Genomic DNA, 19782 nt, shown 5'->3' on the forward strand with positions numbered 1-19782 from the left:
TCAATTTTTTGTTGTTGTTGCACCCCAAAGTGACACGGCTACTCAATAAGTCTTCAACCATAGATATGTTAGAATGAAGTTCTGTGTTGGAAGTAGAATAAGAATACAATTATGAATTTAAGGAGAAAAAGCAAAAGAATTTCCATCTTTTAATTATATTTTAAATAGATGTTGATGAGTATCAAACTCATTAAATTTAGATTTCTTCCAGTACTATTCAAATGAAGATTCAACATTTTTTTAAGGTTTTATTTATTGGAGAGGGAGAGAAGGTCCAAGCAGACCCACAGCGCAGAGCTCAGTCTCACAGCCTAGGAGATCAGGAAATGAGCAGGGCCCTTAGCCGACTGCCACCCCGGCGCCCTGGGGCGTAACATTCCTGAACGCCAACATTTGTGATACTGCGGATGTCAATACTTTGCTACCATTTAAATTTATGAACGTTTTATAACAAAAATGTGCAGTGAAGTAACGCAGTTTTGTACAACTTTTTATTTTTATTTATTTTTTTGTACAACTGTTTTTAGAAGTATGCAGGCATACCATTTCTTCCAGGTTGTGGGATATAACATACAAATGTGCACATTTTAGGTAAAGAAGATGACACCTAAAAAAGTATCCAGAAAAGTACTTTGCTCTAATATCCCAGAGAAATGTCACACAATAGTTTTTCCAGGCTCATTAGTACCGTGGGTTCTGTATAGGAGCCTTAGTGGCTATCTTCCCGAGTGCCTCTTAATCACAGTGCGATAAAAGACCTCTAATGCTTTCATACAGCAGAAACACTCAGAATGGGGGGGCCCTAGAAAGCGGACGGGCTCTCGGCTCCGTTGTGAGCCGGGTCCAGGCTCTGCCGCAGGGCACCTGGCTGCACCTCCAGGTGCTCAAAAGTGCGAGGCCCAAAGCAGGGGAGGAGTGGGCTGCCCCGCACCGTCTCCCACCTGCAAGGGCGCGACGCTACTTGCCTTCGGGGTCCCAAGGTCAGGGAGCGCGACGCCGTGCGCCGGCCTCCCGCAGGTGCTGGGCCTCCGACCACGCGCACCGCTGCGCCCTGTGGCCCGACGGCAGCGGCGGAACCTGAGAAGCCGCCCACGGGCCCTCGCCTTCTAGCGCCGGAGTCCACGGGGCATCGGCCCGCGCTCCGCCTGACCCCTTCCCTCGACGGCGGGCGCAGGCGCTGCCCCGCCCTCCCCCGCAGGCGGCGGGCGCGCAGCTGCGCAGAGCCTGCCGGGAGCACGTGCCCACAGCCCGCCGGCCGCGGCGCCCCGCGCGCCCCAGCTTTGTTACGAGAGGCGGGGTCTGTGTCACTTCCGCCCCCGCCCCGCAGGCCCCGCCCCCGCCCCGCAGGCCCCGCCCCCAGCGCGTCCGTAACCCAAGGCAACCGTCGCCCTCGCCCGCCCGCGGGACTCGGCTGTCGGGGGCCTTCCATCCCGTGGGCCCCACAGGAGGGTGTGAGCGGCCGCGGCCGCTTCCCCGCCCGCAGGGCAAAGCCCCAGACTCCGCAGGCAGCGGAGCGAGAGGCCCTGCCCGGTTCGGAGCTGCCTCTGAGGAAGGGAGGCAAAGCGGAGAGGTAGTTAGAGGCGCGGGGGGGCGGGGAACGGGTGGGGCAGTGGGAGGAGCTGGTGGGCGGGGCCTGCGGGGCGGGGCCGAGGCGGAAGGGGCGGGGCCTGCGGGCGAGTGGGCGCGTTCTGCGGGCGGGCAGGGCGCTTGAGAGGAGGGTGGGCATCTCTCGGGGCCCAGCAGGCACTGCTGGATGAAGAGGACCAGGAGGGATCTTGGAAGAAGGGATCTTCCCCCCTCAGGGAAGGGGAGGGGCTGGCCTAGGAGAGGGAAGAGCCCCGTGTGGAACACCTGGGCTTGAGGAGCAGCAGGCGGAACAGGCGGAGTGCGTGCTTGAGGACTTGGGCGTTCCTGCAGACTCGTCAGCCGTGTGACAGCTGGGGAGACCCGCGCTGCTTTACTGCCCTATTCCCGGAGGGATGGTGTATAAGCCACGCCCCTAGGGCTCCTTCTTGGGGTCGCCAAAGCTGCTGTGCTGTGTGGGCAGGTAATCGGCATAAGGCACGGATAATGAACTCGGAGAGATAAGATTTATATTCCTGAAAATGGGAACAAACTGTGCAAGTTGAGCGGCGCATGTGCTTGACTTTGAGGCAAAGATTCAACTCCCTGCGGACTTGCGTCCAAAACTGTAAATTAGATCGAAGTCTTCATATCATTTTCCTTTAGAAACTATATTAACAGTGATCAACGTGCCCAAGACAGTCTTCAGGACTTAACTACTTCATATGCCTGAAGCTTGGCTCTGCATGAAGAAACTTCCACCATCATTAACAGTGTTTCTATTCCTTGATTTGTCTTCTTTCAACACACGTTGTTAAGGATCCTCAGAAACATCCATTCAGAATTCCAGTTGAGATTGCCAGAAACCCATCTTTCCCTGGCTGATTTTTTTTTTTTAAGATTTTATTTATTTATTCATGAGAGACAGAGAGAGCCAGAGACATAGCAGAAGGAGAAGCAGGCTCCCTGCAGGGAGCCCGATGCAGGACTCAATCCCCAGACCCTGGGCTCATGCCCTGAGCCAAAGGTAGATGCTCAACAGCTGAGCCACCCAAGCATCCCTCCCTGGCAGGAATTCTGACATGGATTCAAAATTCTTTAAACCTGAAACTCCAGGACGCCTGGGTGGTTCAGCAGTTGAGCATCTGCCTTTGGCTCAGGGGTGATCCCATGGTCCCAGGATCAAGTCCCATATCAGGCTTCCTGCATGGAGCTTGCTTCTCCCTCTGCCTGTGTCTCTGCCTGCCTCTCTCTGTGTGTCTTTCATGAATCAATAAATAAAATCTTAAAAAAAAAACAAAACCTGAAACTTCCAGGAAGATGGGGGTGGGTGTAGGGCACGGTGTAGGGCCAGGGAGGTGGCAAGGAGTTTTGAGGGATCATAGCTTGCTTTTGATTTAAATATCCTGGGCTTTTGACCTCTCCTGGTCCATCAGCATTCCCCCCGCCCCCATTAATCTAAACCTGGGAATGTGTCAACCAGGTGTAGGAATCTAGAGTACGCCATTGGAATCTGACTTTTTATATAAGCAATGGCAAATAGGTGGCATGTGTGCTAGCACTCTTTATTCTCTGCAGACATCATTAATCAAACCACAACTTTTTCCTGCAGTGGGCAAGTCTTAACATCCTTCCCTGTCTCTCTTAACATCCTTCTCTCTCTCTCTCTCTTTTTAAAGATTTTATTTATTTATTCATGACAAACACATAGAGAGAGGTGGAGACATAGGCAGAAGGAGAAGCAGGCTGAGAGGAGCCTGATGCAGGACTTGATCCCAGAACCCCAGGATCATGACCTGAGCCAAAGACAGACACTCAACCACTGAGCTACCCAGGTGACCCTTAACATCCTTCTCAACACAATACCCTAGTTGTGTTGGGACTGATTTGAACTGACAATTGGCAACCTATTCTTCATCCCTATTATAGACAGTAAATATTTTAAGAATTAATAGACATCAATGTAAATATAAATTCATTTAACTCTTGGTAAGAGTCCTTTTTTAAAAAATTTTACTTAAATCAACAGATCAAGAATCCTGTAGATGAGATTTATATGCATAGGCCAGATAAATTGTATAATGAGGTGAATTTGCAGCCAGTTGGTAATTAGTAAATGCCCCAGTACAAGGCATATCCACATGGCATTGTCCTTTACCCTCTCCTCACCAACATTTTATCAGTGACAGATGATGTTACAGGAGGTATGCCCGTCAAATGCAAATCTTGAAGTGGTAATGAATGGCCAAACTGTGGGGTGTCAGAGTCAGATTGGCAAGTATCTAAGCAGGTTGGAATGATAGTCCAAAACTAAGAAGAGGAAATTTTAGAAATCTGATCCATTCAGAGGTCTATATCTAGTGCAAAAGAAGAAAAAAAATTTAAAGAAAATTAACAGCATGGATATGGAATGAAGAAGACAGGGATTATTAACCATTCATGTGGGAAAAAATATAGAATTTATAGTTGACCTCCATCTCAGTGTTCATCAAGATTGGGATATAGCTTTAAAAAATTGTAACAACCTTTGTTCAATTAATAGCTGTAGATTTCAGATCAAAGGGAGTCAGACTTAAAAGACATTTCTAGATGACCACATTTGAAATATTAGCCCCATTTCCAGTTACTATATTTGACCAGGAAGTTGTGCATTCTTAAGATGAGGGAATTTGAGATTCTCTTCTGAAGTAATCATAGCTGTCTTCAATTATTTTCAGGATTATCATATGTTGTTTTTTTGGGGGAACACCAGGAATTGAGGAGCATAAGTTTCAGGATTGCAGATGTTTTTGAGAACATTCTAATCTTCAGAGCTATCGGTGGAGTGAAAAAGGATGCTTGTAAAGTAATGAGCTCTCGATCATATGATTGTAAAACTCCATGGAAGTCAAGAAGTGGAATAGTATGACCCATTGATTTACTTCAAATCTGTAAACTAGGCATAATTTACCATCAGAAAATATGACTATCGCATCCATGCAGATTTTTGCATTTCAACATAAAAGTAAGAATGCATACAATTTGTAAGAAATCACATATCCACTCTTTTAGTTGATCTTAATAGCTTTTTGTATACTTGTATTTGTCATCTCTTACATGAGTTGGAAGAGAAGAATGGGCAATAAAATTTGAAGGCATGATTATTGGAGAAAAATTTAAAATTAAGACAGTTTTTCCACTAATTGAATTCTTTTTTTTTTTTTCTAATTAGGAAAAGACCACCAACATTCTATTTTTGTAGTGGAACATCTTATCCAGCTTGAACAGTATTCCAGAGGAGCACCTCGCAATCTGGTATGCAGTAATCTGGCTATTTGACTAAGAATACTATGTTTACTGACTTCAGAGATTATTCTTAGTTTTTGGTCATAAGGAGTCAATATGCTCCCATGATCCTCCATTAAATGAATAAAATACTTATAAAACACAATATTTATAACATGTAAAGTGCCTATAAAAATGCCTGGTGCACAGTTAAAACTGTCATGCAGCTGTTACTTCTATTATTTAATGTTATCATTACCTGGGTTTCTTTCGGCACTTTGGAATATAATGCGATTGGAACTTACTCTGGTACCCTCACTGGGTCCAACTTCTATTGACTCCAAAATAGGGGCTTCCTATTGGAAGGATAGTGGATGGGTATTGGATACCTGCCTCTTTGGCCTCCACTGTCTGTCTCAATATAGAGTTAATATTATCTTCCTCTCAGATTTCATATATTTTCATGACATGTGAGAAGTCATTGAAGTTGCTGGAGATGGTTAACCTGACAGAAGAGTATGTGGAACCTTTTCATAGGGCCATTGGGGAGCTGAGGCAACAGGCAATCTTTGAATCAATGATTCTTCAACCTTTTGCAGTGACAGACAGCTTTGTACCTCTGATGCAAGCCCTTTTCCTGAAAAAATGCTTGAGCATTTTCCAAGGTGTCCTAGATCTCCTGAAATGAAATCCATGCATGGTTGGGAGGGCTTCCCATCACAGAGCTTAGCTCTGGAGGGCAAAGGAGGACAACAAGGGTGGAGAATATTGAGGGGGCAGGAATACCTGTGTTGGGGTCAGTATAAGAAATATCTTCCTGATAGCTCTGCAGGATTGTGCAATCATGTTAGGGTAGTTTTAAAAGTAGTGATGGCCAGACTTTGTCCAGACCAATAAGAATCAGAATCTCTGTGGGTAGGGTGTACAGCCAAGTTGGAGTACCAGTAAATCAGAGCAGTTTGCCATTGGAACAGGCTAAGTAATGAGCGCTTTGCCAGCAGAGATACTTCAAGTGCAGAACTTTTTTCTTAATGATTTGAACATTCTAACTATACTTAATCTCTGCTAAACTGTATCTGTTTCTTTGCTATACTGACCTCAAGTGCACATTTATTTTATTATTTAAATAAACGACTTTCCTTTTGATTCTCTACCTTTTTCCTTTTGAACTGTACACTTCTTAAGTCTTTGGGCTCCTGTGGGACAAATGTATTTGTAATTCAGGAAAGTGCATGACTGAGTTGGGAGCTTCTTTGGCCTGAGCAGTGACTGAAGTGAAATTTCATAAGATGAAGGGATCAGGCTGGTTTGGACAATCTGGTCCTTAATCATGTTTCTGTTAATAAACAGAATTACACTTGTGGTTTTTAGTCACTTCTAATACCATTTTTTTCCTTTCAGATTTCATTTATTTCCTCTGATGTCATATTGGAAAAGATTAGGATGTCCAAAGATATGTGACCTTCCATAGGTAAATGGAACTTTATTAACATCAAAATGCCACTTTAAGCGTATGTGAAAAAGCCAAAATGGTAATTAAACAGATGTGGTTATAAGAAGTTACAGATCTAAAAAAAAAAAAAAAAAAAGAAGTTACAGATCTTTACCTCAACAGAAAATTTAAAAAGTGGGTTTCTAGTAGGGATCATGTTAGGGTAAGAGAACAAAGTATGTGGTCCCCAGGGGGTGTCATTATAAGCCAGGAATCCTCAAGAAGGCACTGGCTGTTCCTTAGCATACAGCTGGACCATTGGAGGTCACTGCCTAGGCCCTGGGATTCATCTCTGCAGCTTGCATGGTGCTCAGGGGGAGCCTCTGTCTGTAGGAAGGTACTAAAATCATGCCCATCTTATAGATAAGCAAACAGACTTGGACATGTAACTTGCCCAAGATCATACAACTAGTAATAGGATTGGAACCCTGGCTGTTTAGCAACCAAGTCTGTGCTCCTAATCAGGATGAGAACTTTCCATAGGTGGTTTAGTTGGTTAAGCATCTGAGTCTTGATTTTAGCACAGGTCTTGATCTCAGGGTCCTGAATTCAAGACCCACACTGGAGCTCCATGCTGGGTGTGGAGCCTACTTTAAAAAAAAAAAAAAAAAAGGATGACAACTTTCCTAACTCTTTGACTGATTATAAAGGCCAAGCCCCATTTTTCAGCCTGGGAAAATATCATTAATGATAGACAATATCACCCCCATCATCACTGCGACTGCTACCATTACCACCACCTACGGGACTAGTATGCTAAGGCTGCCATGATGTAGTACCATAGACACTGGACAGCTGAAACCACAGAAATGTACTGCCTCACACTTCTGGAAACTGGAAGTCCGAAATCAAGGTGTGGGCAAAGTTGCTTTCTTCTGAGGGACATGAGGGAAGGATCTGCTCTAGGCCTCTCTCTGTGGCTTGCATTCTTCTCCCTGTGTCTCTTCACATGGCCTCCCTTTCTGCGTATCTGTGTCCGGATTTCCCCTTTCATAAGGACCCAGTCGTCCAAGGTGGGTAGGATGAGCAGAGTGACCTAGCCTAGACCACATGTTCTCCAGCCTTGGCTGGTATCTGGAGTTGCCAGGAAGAGAAAGAAGGGAAAGTGGCCGGGTCACCCATGCTGACCACAGTTCCCGTGGTGTTAGCACAGTAGCATCTGGCCTTTTTTTGGAGTGGAGGGCAGGGGTGCTCAAACCTGCATTCCCTGCTGCACTTTACCCCATCACGAGGGATAAAGCATCCGCTAACATCTTATCCTCTCTTCTTCAGTCCCAACTTCAGTCCTTAATTAGATTCATTAGTCTTTCCAATTAGCTGTATTTTTTATAATACCAATGGCTGGCAATGGCTGATTTTGTAATATTTCTTCCAGTCTATTCTGGAATGTGTCTTTTTTTTTAATATTTTTTTAAATTTTTATTTATTTATGATAGTCACAGAGAGAGAGAGAGAGAGAGAGAGAGAGAGGCAGAGACACAGGCAGAGGGAGAAGCAGGCTCCATGCACCGGGAGCCCGACGTGGGATTCGATCCCGGGTCTCCAGGATCGCGCCCTGGGCCAAAGGCAGGGGCCAAACCGCTGCGCCACCCAGGGATCCCTGGAATGTGTCTTGATGTTATTTTACCTGGGTCATTGATTTGTTTTTTAAAGAAATGAATATTATTATAACTAAGTCCAGCCTGCATTTCATGCTATAGGAAGAAGATGTTAAAAACCCTTGGCCACAATCACAGTAATGGATCTCTGTCAGAAGGAGACTGAATTAGAAATCAGTGAAAATAATGAAATTCAAAGCCCAGAAGAAACGGAATTAACGTATACTTGCTCAGATGAAAGAAGTGAAAAGAATCATGTTTGTTGTCTTCTCAATATCAGTGACATTACGCTTGAACAAGATGAAAAAGCCAACGAGTTTGTCATCAGAACTGGATGGGAAGAAGCCGTGAGTATTTCTTCAACTGACCTCAGTCAGGCATCTGTGTTTTGGTTCAAGCTTTTCCTTTTGCCAAAAAGAGTAATTACAAAAAAAAAAAAAAAAAAAAGCATTGAAATCTAGGAACCTTAGGAATAGAAATGAGATATAAATAATGATAACAGTACCTTTTATTGGGTATTTGTGGCCAGTTGGTGTTGGCAAGCTCAAATGCTTCACATACATCCATTCATTTAACCTCTCAATAGCCCTATGAGGCAGGTATTATGAACAGCCTCACTTTTCAAGCAAGGAAAATGAAGCATCCAAAAGGTGAAACAGTGTGCCAAAGATCACCCAGCCAAAGGCCAAGGCAGGGCTTAAATCCAGCTCTTCTGGACTCCAGAACCCAAGCTCCTTAACTGCTGTGCTAAGCTCCCCAAGAAATCTGAGATTGCTGTCCTAGTGGTTCCACTCAGAACACCATGGGTTTATTCTTAAACTCTTCCTAGAATTAATAATGGAATCCTAAATTTAGAATTATAAGGAAATTTGATCGAATTCACTGATTCTCAGGTGATGCTTGTCAATGTCACACAACTGGGGGCTCGGGGAAGGGGATGCTACTGGCATCTATTGAGGGTGAGGGGAAGGGGATGCTAGTGGCATCTATTGGATAGAGTCCAGGAGTGCTGCTCCAAATCCCACAGTGCCCAGGACGGCCCCCACCACAAGGAATGAGCCAGCCCTGTCTTAGTTTGGGGCTGCTATAACAGAATACCATAGACTGGGGGCATATAAAACAGACATTTATTGCTCACACTCCAGAGGGTGGACATTTGAGATCAAGGTGCCAGCATGGTTGGGTTCTGGTGGCGGAACCTCTTCCTGTTTTGTGCTCACATGGCCCTCATTGGTACAAGTAGATCCCTTATACCCTCTTCCTCTTATAAGGGCACTAATTGCATTTTGAGGATCCCACTCTCTTGACTTCATCAACCCTAATTACCCCCAAAGGTCCCACCTCCAAATACTACTTTGGGGATTCAGGCTTCAGCATGGGAATTTGGGGGGACGCAGTCATGCAATCCATAACATGCCCTAAATGTCAGTAGTGCTGATGTTGAGGAACCCTGATATAATTGGTTTATTTTATAAATATGGAAACTGAGGCCAACACTTGGCAGAGCAACTCCCCCAAGTCTACTTGACAGTTGAAAGAGTTGTGTCTTGAGGACCTTTGTCTTGTACTCTCTCTTGTACCACCCTCCCACCCCACTACCTTGTGTGCATGCAAGCTCGTGCCAGCTAAATTAGGATTATAAACAGTTCTATTTGACTATATAAAACTTTCCAAGTTTAGAAGGTTCAGTTTACTACTGAAAGTAATGACTTTCAAGTGTATATATCCAAGGGCTGTTGGAAAAGAATTTTCTTTTAATTGGAAGAAATGCCACATGTGCCCCATGCTTAAAGCATGTTTGCTGTTCACAGTGGAGGATGATCACACCATGCCATCTCCTCCTGCCTGCTGCCTGTTGCTCTTCACTTTCTCTGCCAACCAGTCCCCCACCCCTGGTGTCTCAGGTGGCCTTGTCTCAGGGTGGGTGTCAGGGGCCTCTCTCCCACCAAAGCTAGCTTCCTGCACTGGCTTGTGGCCCTTTGATACTTCCTGTGCTGGTGTCAGGGACCCATGGGCCAGTATGTATATGAGGACAGAGAACACTTTCCTGGCAGCAATTAGTGAGAATTTCCTATGTTTGCAGAGCCAAGGGACCTCACAGGATGGGTTTCCTTAGGGCCATACATGTTTGACTCAGACCAACCCAACCAACATGTAGCTTACCTGTGACAGCCTACCTGTGAGAATCAAAAAATCCAGGTGTCATTGATCTCTGGACTTGGATCCCCTGTCAGGCCACCTGAACACCTTGGAGATATAGATCTTCTGTAGCAGCCTCAACCCAAGGCTCACCTGGGGTGTTATTAAAACCATCTGCCCAAGTCCATCCTGTGAGTATTGGCATAGGTTGGGGTGGGACTCAAGAATCTGGATTTTTAAGCAGCAGTGCAGATGACTCTTAAGGTCAAACAAGCAGAGAACATTTTCTGAATCAACAGGTGCACCTGTTTAACAGATTAAATGGGAAATCTGTAAAAAGATTAAAGTTCCAGAATTTAGGTTTCTCTCAAATATCCAGCTGAGTCGAAGTTGGTGTGCTCAGTAAGCATCGCCAGGAGATGAATCCCCTTGTCTGGCTGGAGGAGGACGGGATGTGCAGGGGTATAGGACTTGTCTCATTCCAGCTGAAGCCACCTTCCATAGAGAGGCCAGTTAGCCTGAGGATCTGTTAGCTAACGTGCTGGGACCCTTCTTTGCAAAAGCTGGAAATTCACCTGGGAACTCAGGGTCAAGAGCAGTGAGGTCTGAAGCAAGGAATGTGGTCCTCTTGACCCAGCACCAACTCCGCAGCACATGAAGGGACAGGGTTCCAAGACAGAAGCTGGTGGAGGATGCTGGGAGAGGTGTCTTTTGGCTATCTCGAGTGTAGCGCACAGGGCAGCGACCTTACAGCTCCCACATATCATTGCCATCTAAGAATTGGGACTTAACTATACAAAAGAAAATGGGAGTTTTTTGTTGGAATAGATTCAGGGTATCTACTTGAATACCTTGAATTCCAAGGAATTTGGAATAAGAAAGACCAGATTCAGATTCAGTACTTACAGGCCGATAACCTCAGGGAGGGCTCCTTCCTCTAGCTCCAAGTTCCTCAGTTCTAAATTCTGGCCCTAAAGGATGTATGAGGAGGGCAGGAATGCCTAATTCAGCGTCAGGCACTTACTAGACTTTCTGAAAAAGGGATGCCAAACACGATTTTTTAACTGGAGGAATCTGGGGAGCTGAGCATGTGCAGTGAGAGGGTGCAGAGATCAGGAGCGAATGATAGTAAAGGGATGTTTTTGTGCAAGACAACCAGAGGCTGGCCTCCTGTGGTGGCCCGGGAGACGCTGTGTTCCTCACAGCCTCTCCTTGTCCCCTGCGTGGAAACACACAGACCTGAATGTGCCAGAACCTGCCGTGGGCTGTAATGATATTTTTGTTTGTTTGTTTGTTTCTTTGTTTGTTTGAAGATTTTATTTATTTATGAGAGACAGAGATAGGCAGAGGGAGAAGCAGGCTCCCTGTGGGGACCCCGATGCAGGACTCAATCCCAGGACTCCTGGGATCATTCTCTGAACTGAAGGCAGACACTCAACCACTGAGCCACTGAGGCGCCCCTGTAATAATGTTTTGAACAACAGTTTCCACCTTTGTCATCTGGGCATCAGAATACCTGAATTAAAGTGCTGTGGTGAGGGTTAAATGAATGAATGCCAATAGATCCTTAGCTCAGTGTCTGGAACATAGTAATAACATGGGAACTATGTTTGCTTTTTTTCTTTCTTTTTTTTTTTTAACATATAAGGGCCAGATTTAGCAAATGAAGACACAGGATGCCTGGTTAAATTTGAATTTTGGTAAACAGTACCTAATATGTCTAGTGTTGAGTATGTCTCAGATGTGGTCCTGTATTTTTATCTGGCAACTCTATTTAATGGTGAATCTGTTGCAAGCTCAGCCAGGAGACTCTAGGCGTGTACAGGCGGAGAGTGGCGCAGGGGTTCTGGGATACACTGACTCCAGGACCTGCCTCTGCTCATCCTCTCTACCTCCAGCCCGTCCAACACAGCAGTGTCCCAGGGTCTGATAACAGAGCCTGGTGGTCTAAGAGAACCTGGTAGGGAGGCAAGTACAAACAGTTCTGATTTTATATTAAGAGGTCTGACTTTAATGTGCATCTGAAAACATATAGAGCCAGCACATCAAGATGGCCATTTACAGATATTTTTGCTTAGTATTTTACTATGAAATCCAATTGCTAGTATTTCAGATTAACAAGCACTATTACAAATGCTATTACTTAGTATGAGGCTAAAATAGTATTAAAATTAACAACAGAAAAAAAAAAAAAAAAGGTGAGTCAGTTTTAAGGAAAATACCAGTTCCGAGAGGATGGCCCCCAATGGGGATGTGGTCACCCCTGGAGCAGCTGGACTGTAAGCAGCTCAGCCGGGAGTAACATGCTACTTTATTTGCAGGTTCAAGGCTGGGGAAGGACTTTTCCAACTGCCTGCATCTGGCCCAGGAAGAAGCCTAAAAAGGCGAAGGTGGGAGAAGTTGCCAGCGGCTGCTTACTCTGTGGCAGCCTCTCCCAAGGGAGCACTGAGGCCAGGCCTCAGGCTGGGAAATTGGGGTCAGGGGCTCCTGCTGAGGTGGGTCCAGAGAAGGATCAAGGAAGCCCCTCCCAGACTCAAGGGACCCCTCAGGGTCCCACTGCTGCCTCCAGGGAGATTAGCAAGATCTGCTTTCCCACCTACAGTCAGGGAGAGAAAAAAAGTCTGCAAATAAAGGAATTTGTTTGGTGCAAGGAAGACTGGGCCACCCCTGAGACTATTAGGGGCAAGGACCCCAGAAGTGCCAGCAGAGGTCCCTCCATCTCAGAGTCCTTGACTTCCAGGGCTCTTTTAGTTCTGCCTCCCCTGAAGGCTTCACCCCCAAATGGCTTGGATCTTCTGGGTAAGAAGAGTAAGAACTTTTTCTTGCAGCCGGAAGAGAAGGTGCTGGGTGTGGAAAAGGATGAGTGTGTGGCTTGTGCGTATGGATTGAAAACAGTTGACGGGAAAGGTGAAAAGAGACCCATTGAGCTGGCCAAGCACCCCAAAGTCAATGACACCCTGCCTTTCCCTCCCCGGGTGGCCCCAACACCCCTGCTGGCCAATGTGGAGCCGTGCTGTCTGCAGTGGTCCCTCCTGCCTGAGAGAAACCTGCTGTGCCCTCCCAATCCCAGCAACGTGCACTATCTCACCACCGTGCAGCTTTTGCAGAAACAGGGAATGCAAAACTACAAAGCCAAATTCAGAGCCAGGGAGCCAAGACCTCCCATCAACGCTCAAAAGCGCATTCTCACGGAGGCCAAGCAGGAAAACAGGCTCCAAATGTTGGAGACCAAAGTGTTCCCGAGAACGCTCTTGCCATCCCTCACAGTGAGCAGAGTTGTTATTCCAGTCTCCACTCACAGACTGCTCTGAGCTGCCACAATAGACCTCCCTGGGAATAAGTACTGTTTGAATTCTTTCATCCTCTCCCTGTCTCTCCCCCTCCATCCCATCCTCCTCTCTTCTCTTCCCTCCTGCGGTGCTCTTCCCGGCCACTGGCCCTCCCCTAGTCCTTTTTCTTTTTTTGCTGTAGAACCAGAGGAAATGGAACCTCACTGTATGGGTTTCAATTCATTCTCAAAACCCCCATGTTTATGTGTCACCTGCTTCTGTTGCTTAGCCATTTACAAAATGCAAACTGGTAATGCCAGTCTCAGCCTCTGCCTGCCTTATCTCTCTACTCCCCCTGGAAGCCAAGCGGATGGTGGGGACTCTGAAGGACCTCCCTCAGTGCTGCCCATGTCAGCCTGGAGCCAACCGGCAGGGGTTCTTTCCACCCCACCCCCTTGCCGTAAGCCAAGTGTAAGGGCTTGTTTAGACCAAATTGTCTCCTGATCTTGCGAACCAGGCAGTTATCTATCATATATAGTTATCTATCATGCTTCATTTTCTCCTGCAACAAAGATCTGAAACATTGCTTTAATAGGTAACCCCAGCCTGTGTCCAAATAAACATCCTTGTGTCTGAGGTGTCATATCCTTATATCCACGGATATACCGCATCCACTACATGCTGCACATCCCAGGGTTTCATATACTTAGGTCATAGCCTCATGCTAGTCTCCATGTCTGGAAAAGTTTTAGCCGCAGCTCCATAAAGTCCATCTTGGGAAGCAGGTTAAGAATAACTATTTGGGGAAAAAAAATGTCACTGTGATTATGACTGTCACCCCTCATGCTTCCTCCAGTCTGAACTTGTGTCTAATTTTTGGGAACTCTCAATCCCAAACAGACACAGAATAGGGAATACTTTCTCCCTTCTTCCCTCATTTTACCCCAATGCATATTTCCTAACGTTGTATATAAATTAAACATTTGTAAATGAGTTATATTTTAAGTGCTAAGTGACAATGCTATGTAGAGAAATGCTCTGAAAAACCACTTTGTAGTATGAATAACCATTTAGCCGCTCTGTAATTACATAGTTTGCATTTGCTTAAGATAGGTTGTACTTGATCTCTGGACTTCCTGTCCCCTAAATTATGGGTAGACAGACGTAGGACTGTGTTTGTAAACATCTGCTTTCCACAATTGGTCTTTGTAATGTCTTGTCTCTTAGTTTAGTTTTTTTTTTTTAATTGTTTTGTGATTTGTTTTTACAAAACACTAGAAATGCAGAAATGAATATAGTACAATGGTCATTAAAAGGTGTACTTTGCCTATTGAGGTCGGACACTTCTTTTTTATAGTCTAAAAGCAATTTTTAGCTTCTGCCCACCTCTTCTTCTCTGAATGAAGAAACCATCTAGGTTCTGCCCCCAAGAAGCTGTTGCTCTCCCGCTGCGTCAGGACCGTGAAGTGTGAGACCTGGTGCTGTGTGAGGACCCAGCTCTGGCAGCCTGCCCTCCTGCGTCAGTGGTTCTTCAAGCTTCATCTCAGAAACAGCAAGATGATGTCTAAGCTCAGTATGGAACATGGGCAGGAGTGTCGCTGGGAGGGAAGCATGTCTACCAGCGTGAGCAAGGGACAGAGCCCACCTACTTAGCCTCGGGGTGCTTACATTTTGAGATCTGGAGACAGTCGGAAAACATTGATCTAAGTTAGAATTTTTTTGTAAGAAAAACCCTTTTGTTGTGATAAGGGTCATAAATTCTACAGATTTTGAGGGTAATGATTTAGAATTAGGAGGGCTGGTCTGAACAAAGAAAGGGCCCAGATTTAAAGCTTTGTAGTATCCTTCTCTTTGAGCAAATAATTAGTTTGGCCAACAACACACTGACTAGGAGATTCCTCTATGAATAGATACAAGTATTGTGCATTTGGCATCTCTTTTTTTTTTTTTTTAAGATTTTATTTATTTATTTATGAGACACACACACACACACACACACACACAGAGGGGCGGAGGGGGGTGCAGAGACACAGGCAGAGGGAGAAATGGGCTCCATGCAGGGAGCTCAATGTGGGACTGGATCCCGGGTCTCCAGGATCACGTCCTGGGATGAAGGTGGTGCTAAACCGCTGAGCCACCCAGGCTGCCCGCATTTGGTGTCTCTTTAGGTATTTTTTCTATTAACCTGATTAAGCTCCTCTGGGATCTTATTGGCATTAACCTGGGTGTAGCTTGTTTTCTGTGGATAAAATCACTCTAGGTTTTGCCTGTTTCCATTGAGATTGAATCAGGGCATCCAGACTGGTCTTTGATGTCCATGTCTAGATAAAGGAAAAATATATAATATTTATACTTGTTGAAAAAGATTTTATTTATTCATGAGACACACACACACACACACACACACACACACAGAGGCAGAGACACAGGCAGAGGGAGAAGCAGGCTCCATGCAGGAAGTCTGGTGTGGGACTCGATCCTGGGACTCCCGGGATCATGCCCTGAGCCAAAGGCAGATGCTCAACTGCCGAGCCACCCAGGCATCCCAAGGAAAAATATATAATAGAATGCAGTCCCCATTAGGGATCTAGGTCACCAAAAAAACTTTCAGGGGAAATCCCACCATTTAAGGGCGTTAAGCACATTATGGCAACAGCCTTCTTCCTGCCTCAAGGTAATGGTCCTAGTCAGGTTTTGGATCCTCTTGTCCTCTCTAAGCCACACGTGGAGGGCTGTGTTTCATCCCTCATTCTCATTGGATGTCTCATTAATAAAACTCTCCAAACTCCTATTTTCCTCCAAACTTTAAAAATCACCAAGTGAAAGTGTGGCAGCACCTGACACAGGGCTCCTGCAGGGCCTGAGGTCACCCTCTGAATGAGGCCAGGCTGAAGCCTGGGGTGCTGCTGCGGGTCTGGGTGAGGCAAGGGGGTGCTTGGAGCACCAGGAAACCTGGACAATGTTTCCTGACAGAGCCATGAGGCCTGGCTACATTTGGACACGTGTGTAGGATTTTGGCTACTCAGGGAGACTTCCCCTAATTTTTAGCTTTATTCTTTTTATTCTGGATGTGGCCTCCTTCTGTGAAATTTACCTGTACTTCAAGGACCATGCTACTTGAACCCAGAACCAATTTGGTTTTCATTCCCTCCAAGTTCAAGAGCTTTGGGGACCCAGAGAGCCCACAGAAACCCTGCCCATTTCTCTCTGGCTATCCCCAGCTGTCCAGGAAGGCCAAGATGCATGACCTGAGGCCTCATGTCTGGGCCTTGGTGGGGTATCTGGGTTTGGGTCCAGTGCAACCTTGGTGCTGCAGCTTAGGGGCTTCTGAGAAGCAAGATGGAGAATAAACGGAGGGGCTCCTGTGTCTATGACCAAGGGCATATCAGGACAGTCGCTGGTACCCCAGGGAATACTCTACCACCGTCTGCCAAGCTCACTGGGACGCTGGTGCCAGGACTCTGTGCCGTGCTCTTGATGTCCAGACTAGACTGCCCCGAGCTCTGCCAAAACCAGCCACACAATACAGAAATTCCTTTGAATTTACAAGGCACTGTTGTAAGCCCCTTCTGGGTATTATCTTTATCCTAAGCAAATTCATGAGTGTTGAGGATCATTTTCTCCTTCCTTTGTTCAGGGGCTGGATAATTCTTTGTAGGGACTGTTTTGTACAGAGTAGAATATTTAGCAGCATCCCTGGCCTCTATCTGCTAGATACCAATAGTATTCCTCAGTCGTGAGAATCAAGAATGCCTCCAGACATTACCAAGTGCCACAAGGGCAAAATCTCCCAGTTGAGAACCAGTGCTTTAGGGACCCAATGCCTGTGTTTGTGGCTTCTCCGAGCACAAGTCCTGGCACAGGGACAAAGGAAGAGTGGTGATGTCTGGCTTGCCGCATCCTGGAAAGCACAGGTGCTCTGGATCGAAAGCCCTCTGGTGCTCTCAGTTTTGTCTTGGTCCTTCAGGGTCTTCTGGTGGTACCTTCCCAGATACACCCCAGAAGGAAGCGATCACAAGCCTGCTTTTTTCTCTGAGATAATTCCTAAGAAAAGTAGGCCCGCTTAGCCAGTGCCCAGGGGAAAAAAAAAAAAGCTGTCAATATTCTCATATTCATCTTTTGAGAATGTGCATTATTGCTTTGGCAAGGTTCTCAAGAAAATTCAATGATGTTGACATGTTTACATTTAATGCCATTGTTCAGAATTCCCTACTGTTTAAGCAATCCTCTCAACATTCACTGCTTGTGTTAACTCAGTGTGAATATTAAGAGGTGGCCCGCATGGCTATACCACTCCTTGTAGCCACTGGCAAGTTGATACATCATATGTATATATGAAAATAGCTCTTGTCCCCGATTTAGCTCAAACTACAAACCTTTCTTCCCTGTGTATCTTTTCAAATGAAACAATTTCTCTGCTTCTAAAAACTTTCACTGTTAACTTGAAAACATACCATAAACTAGTCATATTTTTAGTGTCACAGGACTGTTAGCAATTTTATTTTGGTCTGCATGTGTTCTGAAGAAAACTAGAAATCAAACATTTAATTTGGGATAAATACCACCAGTTCTGATTCTGTTCATGACTCTATGAAGGCTTAGTTTCAATCCTCATGACTGATTTCTCCCATGTAATTTCGGGAAAATGGAATGTCATATCCTTATTATAGTAGCTAGAGAACATTAAATCCAGACTTACTACGTAGGTGCATGTATCTCGTTAGAGAATGGTGATTTAAATGGTTTTATTTTTTTATTTTTTAAAAAGATTTTACTTATTCATGAGACACACAGAGAGAGGCAGACACAGGCAGAGAGAGAAGCAGGCTCCATGCTGGGAGCCCGATGCAGGACTTGACCCCAGGACTCCAGGACCACGCCTTGGGCCAAAGGCAGGCGCTAAACCGCTGAACCATCCAGGGATCCCCGATTTAAATGGTTTTAAAATGGGGCAAGTATTACCAAAAAGGTGAAAAAGAACGAACTGACAGCAGCTTACAATTAATAGCATTACACTCTCAAATATAGCTAAACAAAAAGTATTCCCATGAACTGAATAAGCCAATAAATCTCGAAAGCAGAGTTGGCTAGTTTCTTGAAAGTGTACTCTAAGGGGCGCCTGGGTGGCTCAGTCGGTTGAACATCTGACTTTGGATATCAGCTTGGGTCATGATCGGGGGGTACCTGGATCAGGCCCTGTGTCCAGCTCTCGTCCCACCAGCTCCTCTCCCACCCTCCCTCTCATGCTAGCATGCTTGCTTGCTCTCTAAATAAATCTTTTAAAAGTGTACTATAAAATTGTAGTTTCTGAAGGCTCACTTTAAATGGGGAGATGTTATTGCGGTGCATTGGAAGGTTAAATACCCTTTTAGGATTACTTAATTCAGATGCATTTGACTTCTGCCACATTTTTATTGCAGCACAAGCTCTACATTTTCTGAAGTCACTAAATTTCTTGTTACAGTACAGGAAAAAGGTAAAGGGGGATGACCTTCAAATTCAGTCCTAAACAGCAACATGTTTGAGAGGCAATCATAAAACCAAACAAGGACATGGATAGAGCAGTGCATCACCAGAAAGCAAAGTAGAGAAGCTGCAGGCAAAAGCAGTAAAAAGGTCTTACTGACACATACCATGCTAATAAGCTCCTGCCTTTATGACAAACAAAACAAAACAAAAAAACCCAAACAATTTGGTTCACATTGAAATGACATATATACTTTTGAAGGTAACAAAGTCACCATGGAGATACTTTTTCAAAAGGTGATTTCATTTTTTTCACACATTTGACCGTTTCACTGATAAACTAAAAGAGTATCACTTTTTAAAAAATACTTTGCTGTTTCTTTTTTGTAGCATTCTGTCCCATATTAACTTGCTCCACAGTCAAGTACCAAAAGTTAGTGGCAGGGCCTTGGCAATGAGTTTCTGCTATGCCAGCCTTCACTATTTTGACTGTGGATCTAGAACAAAGTTACAAATGTGTGCATTTTATGATTAGTGAGGTGATACAAAATTCAGAGATTCTTTCCTGAAGTTTGTTGAAAGAAATGAATGAATATTGGTACTCTTCCAGTTCAAGTGTTACAGACAATGCTTGAATTTATTCACATCTTTCCGGCATTTGCTCCTTCAAAGACACACGTTTTTAAATGTAGTGCCATGTTTGTTAGTTTGAGAACACTGACAACCTGGGAATCCCCTTCATCTTTAGCCTGCCTCTCCTGATATGTAAGCTGACACATCAGGGTGTCTGCTCATCAATACTATTGACACAACTGAGAACCCTTTGAATCAAAACACTGCAAAAGAAACGTTACTTGACTAAGTTCTTGGCCATAAGAACTAGCTAACATCTTGTTGAAGAAACTAGATGAAAATCCGTCATTTAACACAGTTTTTGGATGTTGGGAGTATGAAGCCAGAAAACTGACATGCTCTTTCCAAGTGCCGAATC

General features: G+C 45.0%; 1 protein-coding gene across 1 annotated transcript; it reads left to right on the plus strand.

Moving 5' to 3' along the window:
- Positions 1-1194: 1194 nt before the first annotated feature.
- C12H16orf46 (chromosome 12 C16orf46 homolog) lies at positions 1195-14659 on the plus strand. Its single transcript, XM_025988592.2, has 5 exons — positions 1195-1570; positions 4775-4857; positions 6229-6298; positions 8020-8264; positions 12378-14659. The coding sequence occupies exons 4-5, from the start codon at positions 8058-8060 to the stop codon at positions 13365-13367; spliced, it is 1197 nt and encodes a 398-aa protein (XP_025844377.1). The 5' UTR covers positions 1195-1570; positions 4775-4857; positions 6229-6298; positions 8020-8057; the 3' UTR covers positions 13368-14659.
- The last annotated feature ends 5123 nt before the right edge of the window (positions 14660-19782 follow it).

This window comes from Vulpes vulpes, chromosome 12 (genome assembly GCF_048418805.1).
Source record: "Vulpes vulpes isolate BD-2025 chromosome 12, VulVul3, whole genome shotgun sequence".
Lineage (NCBI taxonomy): Eukaryota > Metazoa > Chordata > Mammalia > Carnivora > Canidae > Vulpes > Vulpes vulpes.

Coding starts and splice junctions, on each gene's coding strand:
- C12H16orf46 (XM_025988592.2), top strand. CDS start 8,058: ATGGATCTCTGTCAGAAGGAGACTGAATTAGAAATCAGTGAAAATAAT. Junction 8,265..12,377: donor GAACTGGATGGGAAGAAGCC/GTGAGTATTTCT, acceptor CTTTATTTGCAG/GTTCAAGGCTGGGGAAGGAC.